At 43.2% G+C, this 18593-nt stretch overlaps 1 long non-coding RNA gene, 1 pseudogene and 2 gene segments (V, D, J or C); 3 read left to right on the top strand and 1 right to left on the bottom strand.

Moving 5' to 3' along the window:
• LOC108296858 overlaps nt 1-2483 on the top strand; it is a 4584-nt pseudogene extending 2101 nt beyond the window's left edge.
• Nucleotides 2484-3304: 821 nt separating this feature from the next.
• Nucleotides 3305-10030, bottom strand: LOC119469626. The gene is made up of 3 exons (XR_005198464.1): nt 9808-10030; nt 8920-9286; nt 3305-5648 (listed from the first exon to the last, which is right to left on the bottom strand). It is a non-coding gene; the product is annotated as an uncharacterized LOC119469626 (long non-coding RNA).
• A 3951-nt stretch (nt 10031-13981) lies between these two features.
• On the top strand, nt 13982-15282 carry LOC108296857. The segment is given in 2 exon segments: nt 13982-14373; nt 14479-15282. Coding segments are annotated over 2 exon segments (408 nt in total).
• Nucleotides 15283-16976: 1694 nt separating this feature from the next.
• LOC119469622 lies at nt 16977-17722 on the top strand. The segment is given in 2 exon segments: nt 16977-17158; nt 17265-17722. Coding segments are annotated over 2 exon segments (501 nt in total).
• Nucleotides 17723-18593: the final 871 nt, after the last annotated feature.

The raw sequence follows: 18593 nt of genomic DNA, 5'->3' as shown, positions 1-18593 counted from the left end.
CTGACATTCTGGTAGTTAATGTACTAAGCACATGATATGCATATTTTATTTAATCTACATAGAAACTTCAGGAATGAAAATACCATTGAATGTAACACAGAAGAAATTCAGGGGTTGACTGACCTTCCTTAAGTCATATCCTTTAATTTGACAATGTTTGCAATCCAAGCTCTGTGGTTCCGAAAAATGAGATTTGTTAATTCAATTAGCATTCCCTCATCTTCAGGAGTACTAGCATTATTTTACACCCTCATAGGTCATTTAGAGTTCTTCTGTGATTTGTCTTGTTATACTCTGCCTATACTTCTTTGGGAATTAATATTTTCTTATTGGTTCATAAGAATTAATATACACCATTTTAGAGATACCCTTCATCAAATGTGTTGAAAATATGTTTCCTCATTTGTTACTATTTATATCTGCCACCATTTGTTGAATTGAACTTTGAAACAAAAAACAATAAAAGTTATCAACTTTTCTAGGGTCTCTAGTTTGATGTCAGGCTTAGAAGGCCAATCTCACCTAGAATTTTATGCAGTTCATCATTTCCTTAATGATTTTCTAAATTACAACTGCATCACTGGTTGTTACTGGTAAGGTAGAAATTCCAGAATGTTAGTTTCCACATGGTAAGTCAATACACAAAAGAGGTCTTATTAAATAATTGACTATTTCCTTGTAGATATTAACGTACCATTTTATCACATGGTAAAATATTACATACGCATGGCTCTCTTCCTGCATTTTCCACTGTGTTCTATGAACCTTTTCACTGTAGTTCCAGCACTGCCCCCTCTTCAGCACTGTAGCTTTAGAGTTCTTTTCACATTCTGATAAAGTTTCACTCATCATATTTTTGTTTTAAGAATTTTCTGTGCATTCTAATGTGATCTCAGTTCTCTCCCTTCTCATTTATAAACCATGACACTTCTGTCCAGAAAGGTTTTGTCAGGCTCCAAGGCAGGCAAGCTTTCCTCCTCTACAAGGTCTCTGAGAACTCAGCTTTGAGCTGCTCCTGCGGCAGCCTAATGTCCTGCACGTGTGGCCCAGAGGCAGATGGAGACCACCTGGAGTCGCGTGCCTTTCTCTTTCCCAGCTGGGATGACAGCAGAAACTGAATTCTCTGAGCTAGGCCAACACAACAACCGAGAGGGACACAGCTCTGCATCTTATTCTGCATATTTTAAACATGTGTCTAAACATATTTGCTACAGAGGAGGTGAAAATCTGTGTGCACTACTGGATTTTCACGATTGTTTTACTGGACTCGTTTTGTTGCCTAGATCTCCATCTGAGAAACCAGGTGCCCTGCAGATAGCAGTCTGAGCTCTGAGGGTAGGGCTGCCAAATAAAGTATCGAGTACCCCGGAAATGTGGAAGTGCAGATAAATACCAAGTTTTTAGTTTAAGTATGTTCCAAATATTGCATGACACATCATCCTGTATTACTTTAAAAAACCAAAAAACCCACACTCGTACTTCAATGCATAAAAAACCTCTAATAAAGTGACCACACCCACAGAATCCCATGCACGGCCCACCTTCACCCCCCGCTCCACACACCCATTTAATTTAGAGGAGAGTCCAAGACCCACCAACATACCTCACCCTCAGTCCTGTTAATAAAGCAGAGTAGCCTTGTGTGCTGCCTCCTGTTTCCTTGCAGATTCGAAAAGGAAGGTGGTTCCTGGCCCTAATCAGAAGCTTCTGGCAGAATGAGGCCTTGGCAGCGGCTTTACTTGCGCAAACGCTACAGTGCAGGGTGTGAGCCTGCTGTGCACTGCCCGGTCCAAGGGCTGGGTCTGTTAACTCCAGGCTCAGCTTCCCCCAGATCTGCACTCCCTCCACCGCAGGCCTGAGCTCTCCTTGCCCCTGGCTCTCTTCTGCAGAGAACTTGCTCTCAGCTGCCACAGGAGGGCGCTGGAGAACGGGCCTGAGCAGAGAGGCAGGTGCTGCTCTGCAGGTCCTCCCAGGCACCACCCCTTCTGGGAGGAAAGCTTGGGAGTCCCCTAAGACAGATCTTTAGTCAGTTCTCTCTGCCTGTAACTCAGGAAGACCAGCTCCCTGACTGCCTTCTGTGCCAGGGATCACTTCCTTGTTGAGTGGGACCTGAGTTTTGATAGGGTGTTCTGCTCCTCTTCATCTGGTCCCTTTCCTTCCAATGCCCCAGACAGGAAGCCATGGGTGGGTCCTAGCCCTGCTTCTAGCTTTCCTGCCTCCTGGTGAGTGTGCTGCCTACAGAGAGGCTCACGGGTTTTTTCTTCTTTTGCAAGGTGTGCCATACTAAGGAATGCCTCATTATATTTTGTGTTGTTCCCATTACAGGCAGTCAGAAATCTTCCAACTTAGAAGGGAGAATGAAGACAGTCACTGGAACAACAGGGTCGTCTGCTGTAATCACTTGTGATCTTCCTGGAGAAAATACCTTATACATCCACTGGTACCTCCACCAGGAGGGGAAGGCCCCACAGCGTCTTCTGTAGTGTGACACCTACAACACCAGGGTTATGTTGGATTCAGGAATCAGTCCAGGGCAGATGGATAGCTATGCAATCATGAGGAGGAGCTCGAAATTGATAGTGCAAAATCTAATTGAAAATTATTCTGGGGTCTATTATTTTGCCAGCTGGGACAGGCACAGTGGTTCAGACCTGCCTACACCACACTGAAATCTGCCTTGTGGCAGCTTGTAGTACAGAAGATAGAGCTGTCCCCTCTCATTTCCTGCCACTGAATTTACTGTATTCTGTACAAAGAGAAACACAGTTTTACTCCTGACTTCCCCCTAATATCACACTCCCTGGCAGCAGCTGCACCTGTTCCCCACCCCTCCCCCAGGACTCTCCTGAAGACCAAGCTGCCATCTCCAGGCCTCAGCTAAGCAGCCTGCCTGAGAGCAAGGCTCTCTCAGCTCTCCTAGGACATGGGTGAGGCCCACTCAGTCAGCTCCCTAGTGTCCAGCTGTCAAGAGAGAGATTTTGGACAGAAAATGGGAAGGATATTTATACTGGATCATGTATCCAGTCATTGTCTAGAGATTGCAGCTTTGAGTGGTGTTCATCTCCTATGTCTATAGCAATATAAGGAGTAATATAATCACCACTAAATTACTCGGCCTAGATGTGCAGTTGAACCTTCTCTTCCACTGCCCTCCTTATTCTTTCTCTACTTTCTTGGTTACTTGCTATTTTTCTACACTTCTCTTCCCCTGACCTCTCCTCCCTCCCTCCCTTCTTCCCTCCCTAGCTCAGTCCCTAGCTTGCTTCCCACTTCCCTCCCTCGTTCCCTACCTCCCTTGTTCTGACCTACCTTCCTTCCTTCCTTCCTTCTTTCCTTCCTTCCTGCCTCTTTCTTTTTTGGGCACACAATCATAATACTTTTCACCAAAATCATCGACATTGATACACCTGGTTTATTTGTTCCATCTTTGGTTTTATATTCTGGAAGTTTGTTGTGTAGATTTGATTTGTGTCTGTGAAACATTTACATGGAACTGACGCCAAAAATTATAAAACATGATAGATTCAGAGATTTTAACTTCCATTCTAGAATTCTCTTTCCTCTTCTCTCTCTCATCCTATAGGCAACAATATCTTTTTCGGTTCAGTTGAGCTTTTTCACTTTTTCTTATTCACTCAGACGTCTATCACTATTTCAGAAATACGTATTTTGTTTGTCATATGTGCAGTATGCACTGTTTCTATTGGAATGTCATATTTATTTTTTGCTGTGATAATCGGTTTTTATACATTTTAATCAATCTTTTATTTTCTGGCATCTGGATTTTGTGTCTTACTTGGAAAGGTGAACATACTTCGGAGTATGCACAAAGATATTCATACCATTTCATTAATATTTGATTCATTACTTGATATTGATATATCTGGAATTTTTATACAATAATTACCATAGTAATAATAAAAATACTGATGGCAAATTGGGTACTGACTTTGTGGTAGTTACTGTACCAGTAAGTCAGTATATTACATGCATATGTTATTGAATCCTCACAGATACCTTATTGACAGATTAAAGCACCATTGAATATAGCAGATGAGAATTGAGGGTTTATGTAACATTCCCTAAGTCGTATATTTTAATTTGATCGCAATTTCAATCCAAGCTCTGGAGTTCAGAAAGTGAGATTTGTTCCATTTGCATTTTCTTATCTTTATGAATACTAGCATTATTTTACAATTTTATAGGCTGATTATACATCTTTTGTGAACTGCCTTTTCATACTCTTTGCCTCTTCTTCCATTGAGGTATTAATTTTTCTTATTTGTTTGTGAGAATTGATATACACCATTTTAGAGACAGTGCTCTTCTATCAAACGTGTTGAAAATTTTTCTCTTCATTTGCTATTATTTATTTTGGGCACCTGTTGGTGAACTGAACTTTGTATATTACTTTTAATAAAATCTATTAATTTTTCTAAGGTCTCTATTATGATGTCAGGCTCAGAGAGAACAATGTCACCTATAATTAGTATGCAATTCATCATCATTTAAGTCTAATGATTTCCTGTTTTCAGTTTTATTACAACTAAATTTCTATTTGTGCTGTTTAATTTAGCAAGCCAAGAATATGTGTTTCCATATGGCAAGTCAATTCCCAAAGAAGAAAATATTAATCAAGTATTTCTTTGTGGATATTAACATACAACTTTATGACATGATAAAATTATACATACTCGTGGCTGTGTTTCTGGACTTACCACTGCATTCCATGAATATTTTCATTCTCATGCCAATATTGGCCTCTCCTCAGCACAGTTCCTTTTACATTTGCTTCTCTTATTAGTTTTTTGTTTTAATGATTTTCTATGCCTTCTAATGTGATGGTAATTCTCTTCCTTCTCATTTTTAAACCATGAGAGTTCTGTCCCAGGCAGGATTTTCCAGGCTCCAAGGCAGGTGAGCGTCCCTCCTTCACAAGGACCCTGAGGACTCAAGCTTTCAGAGCTGCTCCTGCGGCAGCCTCGTGTCCTGCACGTGTGGTCCAGAGGCAGTGGGAGACCACCTGGAGCCCCCAGTCTTTCTCATTCCCAGCTCTGATGACAGCAGAAACGGAATTCTCTGAGCCTGGCCAACACAACACCCAAGAGGGACATGTTCTCCATCTTATTATGCATATTTTAAATGTGTCTAAACATACTTGTTATAGAAGAGGTGAAAATCTGTGTATGCACTACTGAATTTTCACAATTATTTTAACATACTTGTTTTATCACCTGTATCTCCATCTGTGAATCCAGGTTCACTGCAGATATCAGTCTGCTTTTTGGGGGTACAGTTGCTAAATAAAATATGCAATATCCAGGAAATTTGGAAGTTCAGATAAATAAGTGTTTAGTTTAGTATATCTCAACTATTGCATGACATAGCACCCGGCACTACTTAAAAAAAAACAACTCACACTTGTACTTCAATGAACTGAAATCCTCTAATAAAGAGATCACACACAGAGGAACGTGTGCACACACACAGAGAAACATACACACATACACACTCACCCAGGATCACACACACACAGCCATTTACCTTGGAGGGAAGTCCAAGACCCACCAACATACCTGACCCTCAGTCCTGTCAATAAAGCAGGTTCAGGCCTTCTCAGAGTGCCCCTGGGTGTTGATCCAGTGTCCCTGCAGATGTGAAAAGGAAGGCGGTTCAGGGCCCTAATCAGAATCTTCCTAGCAGAATGAGGCCCTGGCAGCGGCCATACCTGCTGAAACATTGAAGTGCAGGGTGTGAGCGTGCTGTGCACTGCCCCTTCCAAGGGCTGGGCCTGTTAACTCCAGGTTCAGCTTCCCCCACATCTGCACTCCCTCTGCTGCAGGCCTGAGCTCTCCTTGCCCCTGGCTGTCTTCTGCAGAGAACCTGCTCTCAGCTGCCACAGGAGGGCGCTGGAGAATGGGTCTGAGCAGAGAGGCAGGAGCTCCTCTGCAGGTCCTCCCAGGCAGCACCCCTTCTGGGAGGAAGGCTTGGGAGTCCCCTAAGACACTTTTCTCTGTGACTCAGGAAGACCAGCTCTCCCACTGCCTTCTGTGCTAGGGATCACTTCCTTTTTGAGTTAGATCTGAGTTTTGAGAGGGTCTTGTGCTCCTCTTCATCTGGTCCCTTTCCTTTGAAGGCCCCAGATAGGAAGGCATGCTTCTAGCTTTCCTGCCTCCTGGTGAGTGTGCTGCCTAAGGAGAGGCTCACGGGTTTTATTTTATTTTGTTTCATTTTCTTCTTGTGCAAGGGTGCCGTACTAAGTAATTCCTCATTATATTTTGTTTTGTTCCCATTGCAGCCAGTCAGAAATCTTCCAACTTGGGAGAATGAAGACAGCCACTGGGCCAACTGGGTCATCTGCTGTAATCACTTGTGATCTTCCTGTAGAAAATACCTTATACATCCACTGGTACCTCCACCAGGAGGGGAAGGCCCCACAGCGTCTTCTGTACTATGACCTCTCCAACTCCAATATTGTGTCGGAATCGGGAATCAGTCTAGGAATGTATGATACTTACACAAGCAGGAGAAGAAGCTGGAAATCGAGACTGCAAAATCTAATTGAAAATGATTCTGCGGTCTATTACTGTGGCGCCTGGGACAGACACAGTGGTTCAGACCTGCCTACACCACACTGAAAACCTGCCTTGTGGCTGCTCCTGCTGCACAAGACAGAGCTGCCCCTCTCATTTCCTGCCACTGAATTTACTGTATTCTGTACAAAGTAAAACACAGCTTCACTCCCGATCTCCGCCTAATATCACACTCCCCTGGCAGCAGCTGCACCTGTTCCCCACCCCTCCCCCAGGACTTTCCTGAAGACCAAGCTGCCACCTCCAGGCCTCAGCTAAGCAGCCTGTCCAGGGAGAATGTTCTCTCTGCTCTATGGGGGAGGCCCACTCTTTCTGATTTCTAGGACAGTAGCTACACCTAGAGTCCAGCTGTGAGGCGAGATATTTTGGACAGCAAATGGGAAGGGTATTTATACTGAATCATGTATCCAATCTTGGTCCGGAGATCGCATCTGAGAGTGATGCTTATTCCTTATGTCTATAACAGTATACGCAATACTGTAATTCCCACTCAATCACTAGGCCTAGATGTGCAGTTGCTCATTCTCTCCCTCTGCCTTCCCTTTTTTCTCTCTCCTTTCTTACTTGCTTTATTATTTTTCTCCCCCTCCCTCCCTTCCTTCCTTCCTTCTTTTCTTCCTTCCTCCATTCCTTCCATCAATTTTCCTTCTTTTTTTTCTTCCTTCCTTTTCTCTTTCCATTTTGGCTACATAATTAGAATAGTTCTTCTGCAAAATCATTTGAAATTATTTCCTCTATTTGTTCATTCCAACATTGATATAGCTAGTTTGTTTGGTTTTTATTTCTATATTTTGAATTTTTTTATTATTATGTTCTGTTTCATATTTGTTTTGTATACATAAACCACTTACCTGGAACTGAAGTCAAAATTTTAAAAGATGATGCATTTGAAGCTTTTAGCTTCCATTCTAGATTTCTCATTCCTCTTTTCTCCCTGACCCTATAGGTAAAAATACTTTCATCAGTTCACTTGAACTTTTCCACTCTGTAATAGTGCCGTATGTATTGTTTCTTTTTCAATGCCATATTTATATTTTCATTCTTGTATTGGGTTTTTATACATTTTAAACAATCTTTTATTTTTCTGTGTCTGGATTTTGTGTCTTACTTCTAAAGGTGCACATACTTCATAAGTTTGCATAAAGAAGTCCATATCATTTATTTGAATGTTTTTATGCATTGATTATTGAATGATGGCATCATCGATCTATCAGGATTTTTATACAATAATTACTATATTAATAATATGAATACTGGCCAGGCCCGGTGGCTCATGCCTGGAATTCCAGCATTGGGGTAGTCGAGTCGTTAGGATCTCTTGAGGCCAGGAGATTGAGACCAGCTTAGCCAAAGTGGTGAAAGCCTGTCTCTACTAAAAATATAAGAAATTAGCTGGCTGTAGTGGCGCACACATGTAGTCCCATCCACTTTGGAGGCTGAGGCAGGAGATTCTCTTGAGCCTGGAAGGTGGAGGTGTCAGTGAGCTAAGATCACACTATTGCACTCCAGTTTGGGCAACAGAGCAAGACTATGCCTAAAAAAAAAAAAATTAATAATAATAATATTGCTGGTAAATATGGGCACTGATATTCTGGTAGTTAATGTGCTAAGCACATTACATGCAGACTTTATTTAACCTACACAGAAACATCATAAAGGGTTTAAAGTACCATTGAATGTAACACAGAAGAAATTACAGGGTTAAGTGACATCCCCTAAGTCATATACTTTAATTTGGCAGTGATTGCAATCCAAGCTCTGTGGTTCCAAAAATGAGATGTATTGATTCAATTTGCATTCCCTCCTCTTTGGAGTTCCAGCATTATTTTACAGCTTTATAGGCCATTTATAGTTCTTCTTTTGAGAATTGTCTAGTCATATTCTGTGCCTATTCTTGTTTTGGAGGATTTTTTCATTTGTTTGTAAGAATTAATATAAACCATTTTAGAGATAGTGGTACTTGATCAAACTAGTTGAAAATATTTCTCATCATTTGGTATTATTTTTTGCACCACTGGTAAACTGAACTTTGTATATTACTTTTAATAAAATCTATCAATTTTTCTAGGGTCTCTATTATGATGTCAGGCTCAGAGAGAACAATGTCACCTATAATTAGTGTGCAATTCATCATCGTTTAAGTCTAATGATTTCCAGTTTCAGTTTTATTACAACTAAATCTCTATTTGTACCTTTTAAGTTAGCAACCCAAGAATATGTGTTTCCATATGGTAAGTCAATTTCCAAAGGAAAACATATTAAATAATCAAGTATTTCTTTGTGGATATTAACATACAACTTTATAACATGATAAAATATTACATACCTGTGGTTCTCTTTCTGTACTTTCCACTGTGTTCATGAATCTTTTCATCCTAGGGCCAGTATTTGCCTCTCTTCAGCATGGTAGCTTTATAATTCATTTTACATTCCAGTGGAGTTTGCTTCTCTTATTACTTATTTGTTTTAAGGATTTTCTATGCCTTCTAATGTGATAGCAATTCTCTCCCTTCTCATTTATAAACCATGAGAGGTTCAGGCAGGATTTTCCAGGTTCCCAGGCAGGTAAGCTTCCCTCCTTCACAAGGACTCTGAGGACTCAGCTTTCAGAGCTGATCCTGTGGCAGCCTCATGTCCTGCACGCGTGGTCCAGAGGCAGAGGGACTGGAGCCCCTTGCCTTTCACGTTCCCAGCTGTGATGACAGCAGAAACAATTCTCTGAGCTGGGCCAACACAACAACCGAGAGGGACATTGTTCTACATCTTATTCTGTACATTTTAAATATGTGTCTAAGCATATTTGTTACAGAGGAGGTGAAAATCTGTGTATACACAACTGAATTCTCACAATTATTTTACTGGACTTGTTTTATCATCTGTATCTCCATCTAGGAATCCAGGTCCACTGCAGATATCAGTCAGCTTTGTGAGGGTTTGGTTGCTAAATAAAATATCCAATACCCAGGAAATTTGTAAGTTCAGATAAATAAGTTTTAGTTTGAGTATGTCCCAAATATTGCATGGCCTGGCACCCTGTACTACTAAAAACAAACAAAGAAACCTCACACTTCTACCTGATTGAAGAGAAATCCTCTAATAAAGAGATGACTCACATGTGTACCCCCCACACACAAACTCATACAGGATGACAGAAACATCTGCTCACTCCACACAACCATTTACCTTAGAGGGAAGTCCAAGGCCCCCAACATACCTGATTTTCAGTCCTGTGAATACAGAAGGTTCAGGCTTGCCCTGAGTGCCTCTGGGTGCTGCCTCCAGTGTCCTTTCAGATGTGAAAAAGATGGCAATTTAGGGCCCTAAAATGGGCCTGGCAGAATGAGGCCCTGGCAGTGGCCTTACCTGCTGAAACTCTGCAAGGATCCCCGCAAGGATCCCCCAGGGCTGGGCCTGTTAACTCCAGAGTCAGCTTCCCCCACATCTGCACTCCCTCTGCTGCAGGCCTGAGCTCTCTATGCCCCTGTCACTCTCTCAGCTGCCACCGGAGGGTGCTGGAGAACAGGCCTGAGCAGAGAGGCAGGAGCTCCTCTGCAGATCCTCCCAGGCACCACCCCTTCTGGGAGGAAGGCTTGGGAGTCCCCTAAGACAGGTCCTCAGTCACTTCCCTCTGTCTGTGACCCAGGAAGACCTGCTCCCCGCACTGTGCTAAGGATCACTTCCTTGTTGAGTGGGACCTGAGTTTTGAGAAGGTCTTGTGCTCCTGTTCATCTGGTCCCTTTTCTTCCAAGGCCCGAGAGAGGAAGGCATGGGGTGGGCCCTAGCCCTGCTTCTAACTTTCCTGCCTCCTGGTGAGTGTGCTGCCTACAGAGAGGCTCACGGGTTTTGTTTGTTTGTTTGTTTTTTGCAAGGGATGCCATACTAAGGAATGCCTCATTATGTTTTGTGTTGTTCCCATTGCAGCCAGTCAGATATCTTCCAACTTGGAAGGGAGAATGAAGTCAGTCACTGGGACAACAGGGTCATCTGCTGTAATCACTTGTCATCTTCCTGGGGAAAATACCTTATACATCCACTGGTACCTCCACCAGGAGGGGAAGGCCCTGCAGTGTCTTCTGTACCATGACCGCTCCAACCCCAGTTCAGGGAAGTATAATAGTTTTCCAATCACTAGGAGGAGGTGGAAATTGAAACTGCAAAATCTAATTGAAAATGATTCTGGGGTCTATTATTGTGCCACCTGGGACAGGCACAGTGGTTCAGACCTGCCCTACACCACACTGAAATCTGCCTTGTGGCTGCTTCTGCTACACAAGACAGAGCTGCCCCCTCTCATTTCCTGCCACCGAATTTACTGTATTCTGTAGAAAGAGAAACATAGCTTCACCCCTGATCTCCCCCTAATATCACACTCCCCTGGCACAGCTGCACCTGTTCCCCACCCCTCCCCCAGGACTTTCCTGAAGACCAAGCTGCCACCTCCAGGCCTCAGCTAAGCAGCCTGCCTGAGAGCAAGGTTCTCTCAGCTCTCCTGGGACACAGGGAATGTCCGCTCACTCTGCTTCCTAGGACACACATGTCCACCTAGGGTCCACCTGTGAAGGGAGATACTTTAGACATCAAATAAAAAGGGTATTTATCCTGAATCATATATCCAATCTTGGTCCAGATTGGATACCCATCTTTTATATCTATAACAAGGTAAGCAATACTATAATTCCCACTCAATCACTCGGCCTAGACATGCAGATGAACCTTCTCTCCCTCTGCCCTCCTTTTTGTTCTCTCCTACTTTCTTGGTTACTTGCTATTTTTCTACACCTCCCTTCCCCTGCCCACCCATTCCTTCCTTCCTTCCTTCCTTCCCTCCCTCTCTCCTTCCCTCCCTCCCTCCCTTCCTTACTTCGTTCCTTCTCTTTCCTTTTCTTTCCTTCCTTTTCTGTATTTTTGGGCACGCAATCAGAATACTTTTTCAACAACATCTTCTGGAATAATTCTCTATATGTTCACGGCAATATTGATATACCTTGTTTATTGGTTCAATTTTTCATTTTTATATTTTGGAAATTTGTTGTGTAGTTTTGATTTGCATATGTAAAACATTTACATGGAACTGAAGTCAAAACTATAAAACAAGATAGATTTGGCGATTTTTGCTTCCATTCTAGAATTCTCTTTTCTCTTCTCTCTCTCACCCTATAGGTAACAGTAACTTTTTCAGTTCAGGTGAACTTTTTCACTTTTTCTTATTTATTGAGAAGTCTATCACTGTTTCAGGAATGCATCTTTCGTTTGTCATATGTGCAGTATGCATTGTTTTTATCTGACTGTCCTATTTTTTTTCCTCTGATAATTGGTTTTTATACATTTTAATTATCTTTCATTTTTTGGTGTCTGCATTTTGTGTCTTGCTTGTAAAGATGAACATACTTCAGAAGTTTAGATAAAGAAATTTACATAATTTTGTTGACATTTTATTCATTTATTACTTGATCTTGTTATCATGATATATCTGGAATTTTTATACAATAATTACTGTAGTAATAACAATAATGCTGCTGGTAAATATGGATACTGACTTTCTGGAAGTTTCTCTACTAAGCACATTGCATGTATATTTTATTGACTCTTCACAGAAACCTTATTGACCTGTTAAAGTCCTCTTGAATACAGCAGATGATAAATTGAGGGGTTAACTAACATTCCCTAAGTCATATACCTTAATTTGATAGCATTTTCAATCCATGCTTTGGGGTTCAGAAAATAAGATTTGTTCATTCTATTTGCATTTTCTAATCTTCACAAGTACCGGCACTAGTTTACAACATTGCGGGCCACTTATACTTCTTTTGTCAATTGCCTTTTATACCCTTTGCCTATTCTGTTGAGGTATTAATTTTTTCTTATTTGGTGGTAAGAATTAATATACGCTATTTTAGAGATAGTGATCCTTTATCAAATGTGTTGAAAATATTTCTCACCATTTGCTATTATTTATTTCAGCACCTTTTGGTAAACTTTGTATATGTCAATAAAATCTATCAATTTTTCTAGGGTCTCTATTATGATGTCAGACTCAGAGAGACCAATGTCACCTACAGTTAGTCTGCAATTCATCACCGTTTTAAGTCTAATGAATTCCTGTTTTCAGTTTTATTACAACAAAATCTCTAGTGCCTTTTAAGTTATCAACCCAGGAATATTTGTTTTCATATGATAAGTCAATTCCCAAAAGAGAACATAATAATCAAGTATTTACTTGCGGATATTAACATGCAACTTTATGACATGACAAAATATTACATACCTGTGGCTCTCTTTCTGGACTTACCTTTGCGTTCCATGAATCTTTTTATTTGAGTGCCTCTCTTCAGCATGGTAGCTTTATAGTTCATTTTACAATGCACTGGAGTTTGTTCCTCTTATTACTTTTTTAAGGATTTTCTATGCCTTCTAATGTGACGGCAATTCTCTCCCTTCTCATTTTTAAATAATCAGAGCTCTGTGCCAGGAAGGATTTTCCAGGCTCCAAGGCAGGTGAGCTTCCCCCTTCTCAAGGACCCTGACTACTCAGCTTTCAGAGCTGCTCCTGCAGCAGCCTCATGTCCTGCACGTGTGGTCCAGAGGCAGAGGGAGACCACCCGGAGCCCCCAGTGTTTCTCATTCCCTGCGATGATGACAGCAGAAATGGAATTCCCTGAGCTAGGCCAACACAACAACTGAGAGGGACACAGTTCTACATCTTATTCTGCATATTTTAAACATGTGTCTAAGCATATTTGTTATAGAGCAGGTGAAAATCTGTGTACGCACTACTGAATTCTCAATTATTTTACTGGACTTGTTTTATCATCTGTATCTCCATCTATGGATCCAGGCCCACTGCAGATATCAGTCTGCTTTCTGAGAGTACTGTTGCTTAATAAATATGCAATACCCAGGAAATTTGGAAGTTCAGATAAAAGAGTTTTTAGTTTAAGTATGTCCCAAATATTGCATGACATGGCACTGTGTGCTAATTAAAAAAAAAATTGCCACACTACTACTTGAATGAACAGACATCCTCTAATAAGATCACACACATTTGCACCCCCCCACACACACAAACAAACTCACACAGGATGACACAAATACACACCGCACCTCCACATGCTCATTCAACTTAGAGGGAAGTCCAAGACCCACCAACATACCTGACTGTCAATAAAGCAGGTTCAGGCCTTCTCAGAGTGGCCCTGGGTGTTGCCTCCAGTGTCCCTGCAGATGTGAAAAGGAAGGCAGTTCAGGGCCCTAATCAGAATATTCCTGGCAGAATGAGGCCCTGGCAGTGGCCTTACCTGATGAAACTCTGAAGGGCAGGGTGTGAGCATGCTGTGCACTGCCCCATGCAAAGGCTGGGCCTGTTAACTCCAGGCTCAGCTTCCCCCAGGTCTGCACTCCCTCTGCTGCAGGCCTGAGCTCTCCTTGCCCCTGGCTCTCTTCTGCAGAGAACCTACTCTCAGCTGCCACAGGAGGGCGCTAGAGAACGGGCCTGAGCAGAGAGGCAGGAGCTCCTCTGCAGGTCCTCCCAGGCAGCACCCCTTCTGGGAGGAAGGCTTGGGAGTCCCCTAAGACAGATCATCAGTAGTTTCTTTCTGCCTGTGACTCAGGAAGACCAGCTCCCCCCACTGCCTTCTATGCTAGGGATCACTTTCTTGTTGAGTGGGACCTGAGTTTTGAGAGGGTGTTGTGCTCCTCTTCATCTGGTCCCTTTCCTTCCAAGGCCCCAGAGAGGAAGGCATGGGGTGGGCCCTAGCCCTGCTTCTAGCTTTCCTGCCTCCTGGTGAGTGTGCTGCCTACGGAGAGGCTCACAGGTTTTGTTTTCTTCTTTTGTAAGTGGTGCCATACTACGGAATGCCTCATCGTATTTTGTGTTGTTTCATTGCAGTCAGTCAGGTATCTTCCAACTTAGAAGGGAGAACGAAGCTAGTCACCGGGTGGACCGGGTCATCTGATGTAATCACTTGTGATCTTCCGGTAGAAAATGCCAGATACATCCACTGGTACTTCCACCAGGAAGGCAAGGCCCTACAGCGTCTTCTGTACTATGACACCCACCAGTCCAAGATTGTGTTGGATTCAGGAATCAGTCCAGGAAAGAAGGATAATTATCTAATCCTGAAGGGGAGCTGGAAATTGGTACTGCAAAATCTAATTGAAAATGATTCTGGGGTCTATTACTGTGCCACCTGGGACAGGCACAGTGGTTCAGACCAGCCCTACACCAGACTGAAATCTGCCTTGGCTCCTTAGCTGCCCCCTCTCATGTCCTGCCACTGAATTTACTGTATTCTGTACAAAGATAATCACAGCTTCACTCCTGATCTCCGCCTAATATCACACTCCCCTGGCAGCAGCTGCACCTGTTCCCCACCCCTCCCCCAGGACTTTCCTGAAGACCAAGCTGCCATCTCCAGGCCTCAGCTAAGCAGCCTGCCTGAGAGCAAGGTTCTCTCAGCTCTCCTAGGACACAGGGAATGTCCACTCACTCTGCTTCCTAGGACACACAGGTATGCCTAGGGTCCCGCTGTGATTGAGATACTTTGGACAGCAAATGGGAAGGGTATTTATATCGAATCATGTATCCAGAGATCACAGCTGAGAGCAGTGCTCCTCTTTTAGGTATATAACAATATATGTAATACTATACTTACCACTAAAACACTTGGCCTAGATATGCAGTGGAAAATTCTCTTCCTCTGCCCTCCCTTTTTTTTCTCACTCCTTTCTTATTTACTTGCTTGCTTTTATGATTTTCTGCCTTCTCTCTCCCTCCCTCCCTCCTTCCCCTCCCTCCCTCCTTCCCTTCCTTCCTTCCTTCCTTCTTCCTTTTTTTCCTTCCTTCCTTTCTTTTCTCTCTCTTTCATTTTTGGGTACAGAATCAGAAGACTTTTTCAATAAAATCGACTGAAATAACTTATCTCCATATGATCATGCCAACATTCATATAACTAAGTTTATTTGTTCAGTTTTCATTTTTAAAAATTAGAAATTTGTTGGGTTTTTTTGTTTTATACTTGTTTTGCATATGTAAAATATTTACATGGAACTAAAATCAATATAATGTAGAATATTCATTTGGAAATTTTAAATTCCATTCTAGATTTCTTTTTTTTTCTTTCTTTGTTTTTATTTTTGAAATGGAGTTTCACTCTGTCACCCAGGCTGGAGTGCAGTGGTGCAATCTCAGCTCACTGCAACCTCCACCTCCCGGGTTCAAGCGATTCTCCTGCCTCAGCCTCCCGAGCAGCTGGGATTACAGGCACATGCCAGCACGCCCAGCTAAAGTTTGTATTTTTAGTAGAGATGGGGTTTCCCCATGTTGGCCAGGCTGGTCTGCAACTCCTGACCTCAGGTGATCTCCCGGCATCGGGAAGGTGAGCTTCCCTCCTTCAGAAGGACCCTGAGAACTCAGCTTTCAGAGTCGCTCCTGCGGCAGCCTCATCTCCTGCACGTGTGTCCAGAGGCAGAGGAGATCACCTGGAGGGCCCTCCCTTTCTCATTCCCAGCTGTGATGACATCAAAAACTGAATTCTCTGAGCTAGGTCAACACAACAACCGAGACGGACATTGTTCTACATCTTATTCTGCATGTTTTAAACATGAGTTTAGACATATTTGTTATAGAAGAGGGGAAATCTGGATATGCACTACTGAATTTCCACCGTTATCTTACTGTACTTGTTTCATTACCCATCTGGCCATCCGTTAATCCAGGTCTCCTGCAGGTATCAGTCTGCTTTGTGAGGGTAAGTTTGCTAAATAAAATATGCAATACCCAGAATATTTGAAAGTTTAAATAAATAAGCTTTTAGTTTAAGTGTGTCCCAAATATTGCGTGACATAGCACCCTGTACTACTTTTAAAAAACAAAACTCACACTTCTATTTCAACAAACAGAAATCCTCTAATAAAGAGATCACACACGCGCGCGCACACACACACACACACACACACGCAGAATCACATACAGGAGGAGAGTCCAAACCCACCAACATACCTGACCCTCAGTCCTGTTAATAAAGCAGGTTCAGGTCTTCTCAGAGTGTCCCTGGGTGTTGCCTCCAGTGTCCTTGCAGATATGAAAAGGAAGGCGCTTCAGGGCCCTAATCAGAAGCCCTGCACTGCCCGCTCCAAGGGCTGGGCCTGTGAATTCCTGGCTCAGCTTCCCCCACATCTGCACTCCCTCTGCTGCAGGCCTGAGCTCTCCATGCCCCTGGCTCTCTTCTGCAGAGGACCTGCTCTCAGCTGCCACAGGAGGGTGCTGGAGAACAGGATTGATCAGAGAGGCAGGAGCTCCTCTGCAGGTCCTCCCAGGCACCACCCCTTCTGGGAGGAAGGCTTGGGAGTCCCCTAACACAGGTCCTCAGTCACTTCTCTCTGCCTCTGACTCAGGAAGACCTGCTCCCACCCCTACCTTCTGTGCTAGGGATCACTTCCTTGTTGGGTGGGACCTGAGTTTTGAGAGGGTTTTCTGCTCCTCTTCATCTGGTCCCTTTCTTTCCAAGGCCCAGGAGAGGAAGGCATGGGGTGGGCCCTAGCCCTGCTTCTAGCTTTCCTGCCTCCTGGTGAGTGTGCTGCCTACAGAAAGGCTCACAGGTTTTATTTGTTTTCTTTTGCAAGGTGTGCCATACTAAGGAATGCCCATTATATTCTGTGTTGTTTTCATTGCAGCCAGTCAGATATTTTCAAACTTGGAAGGGAGAACGAAGTCAGTCACCGGGCAGACTGGGTCATCTGCTGTAATCACCTGTGATCTTCCTGGAGAAGGTGCCTTCTACATCCACTGGTACCTCCACCAGGAGGGGAAGGCCCCACAGCGTCTTCTGTACCATGAACTCTCCAACTCCAAGGTTGTGTTGGAATCAGGAATCAGTCCAGGGAAGTATGATACTTATGCCACCACGAGGAGGAGCTGGAAATTGAGAGTGCGAAATCTAATTGAAAATGATTCTGGGGTCTATTACTGTGCCACCTGGGACAGGCACAGTGGTTCAAACCTGCCCTACACCACACTGAAATCTGCCTTGTGGCTGCTTCTGCTACACAAGACAGAGCTGCCCCCTCTCATTTCTTGTAAGCGAATTTACTGTATTCTGAACAAAGAGAAACACAGCTTAACTTCCCCCTAATATGACACTTCCCTGGCACAGCTGCACCTGTTCCCCACCCCTCCCCCAGGACTTTCCTGAAGACCAAGCTGCCATCTTCAGACCTCAGCTAAGCAGCCTGCCTGAGAGCAAGGTTCTCTCCGCACTCCTAGGACATGGGGGAGGCCCATTCACTCTGCTTCCTAGGGTCCAGCTATAAAACCACATATTTTGGACAGCAAATGGGAAGAATATTTATAGTGAATTATGTATCCATCATGTATTAGAGATCGTGGCTTAAATGGTGCCCTTCTCTTGTGCCTATAACAATATAAGCTGTACTATAATTACCGGGCCTATATATGCAGTTGAACATTCTCTCCCTCTGCCCTCCTTTTTTTTTTCTCTCTTTCTACTTTCTTGGTTATTTACTATTTTTCCACACCTCCGTGCCCCTCCCCTCTCCACCCTCCCTGTCTCCCTCCCTACCTACTTCTCTCCCTCCCTACCTGTCTCCCTAGCTTGCTTCCTGCTTCCCTCCCTCCCTTCTCTTCCCATCCCCTCCCTCCCTCCCTGGCTCTGACCTGCCTGCCTTCCTTCCTTCCTTCCTTCCTTCCTTCCTTCCTTCCTTCCTTCCTTTTCTCCCTCTTTCATTTTTGGGCACACAATCAGAACACCTTTTCAACAAAATCATCTGGAATAATTGTCTACATGTTCACAGCAACTGTGATACACCTGGTTTATCTGCTCATTTTCCTTTTTATATTTTGAAAATTTGTTGTATTGTTTTGATTTGCATATGTAGAACATTTACATAAAACTGAAGCCAAAAATTATAAAACAAGATAGATTTAGAGATTTTGCTTCCATTCTAGAATTCTCTTTCCTCTTCTCTCTCTCACCCTATAGGTAA

This window comes from Cebus imitator, unplaced genomic scaffold, assembly GCF_001604975.1.
Source record: "Cebus imitator isolate Cc_AM_T3 unplaced genomic scaffold, Cebus_imitator-1.0 Scaffold749, whole genome shotgun sequence".
Taxonomy (NCBI): domain Eukaryota; kingdom Metazoa; phylum Chordata; class Mammalia; order Primates; family Cebidae; genus Cebus; species Cebus imitator.
The sequence above is the reverse complement of the archived record's forward strand: the minus strand, read 5'-3'. Positions and strand labels throughout refer to the sequence as shown.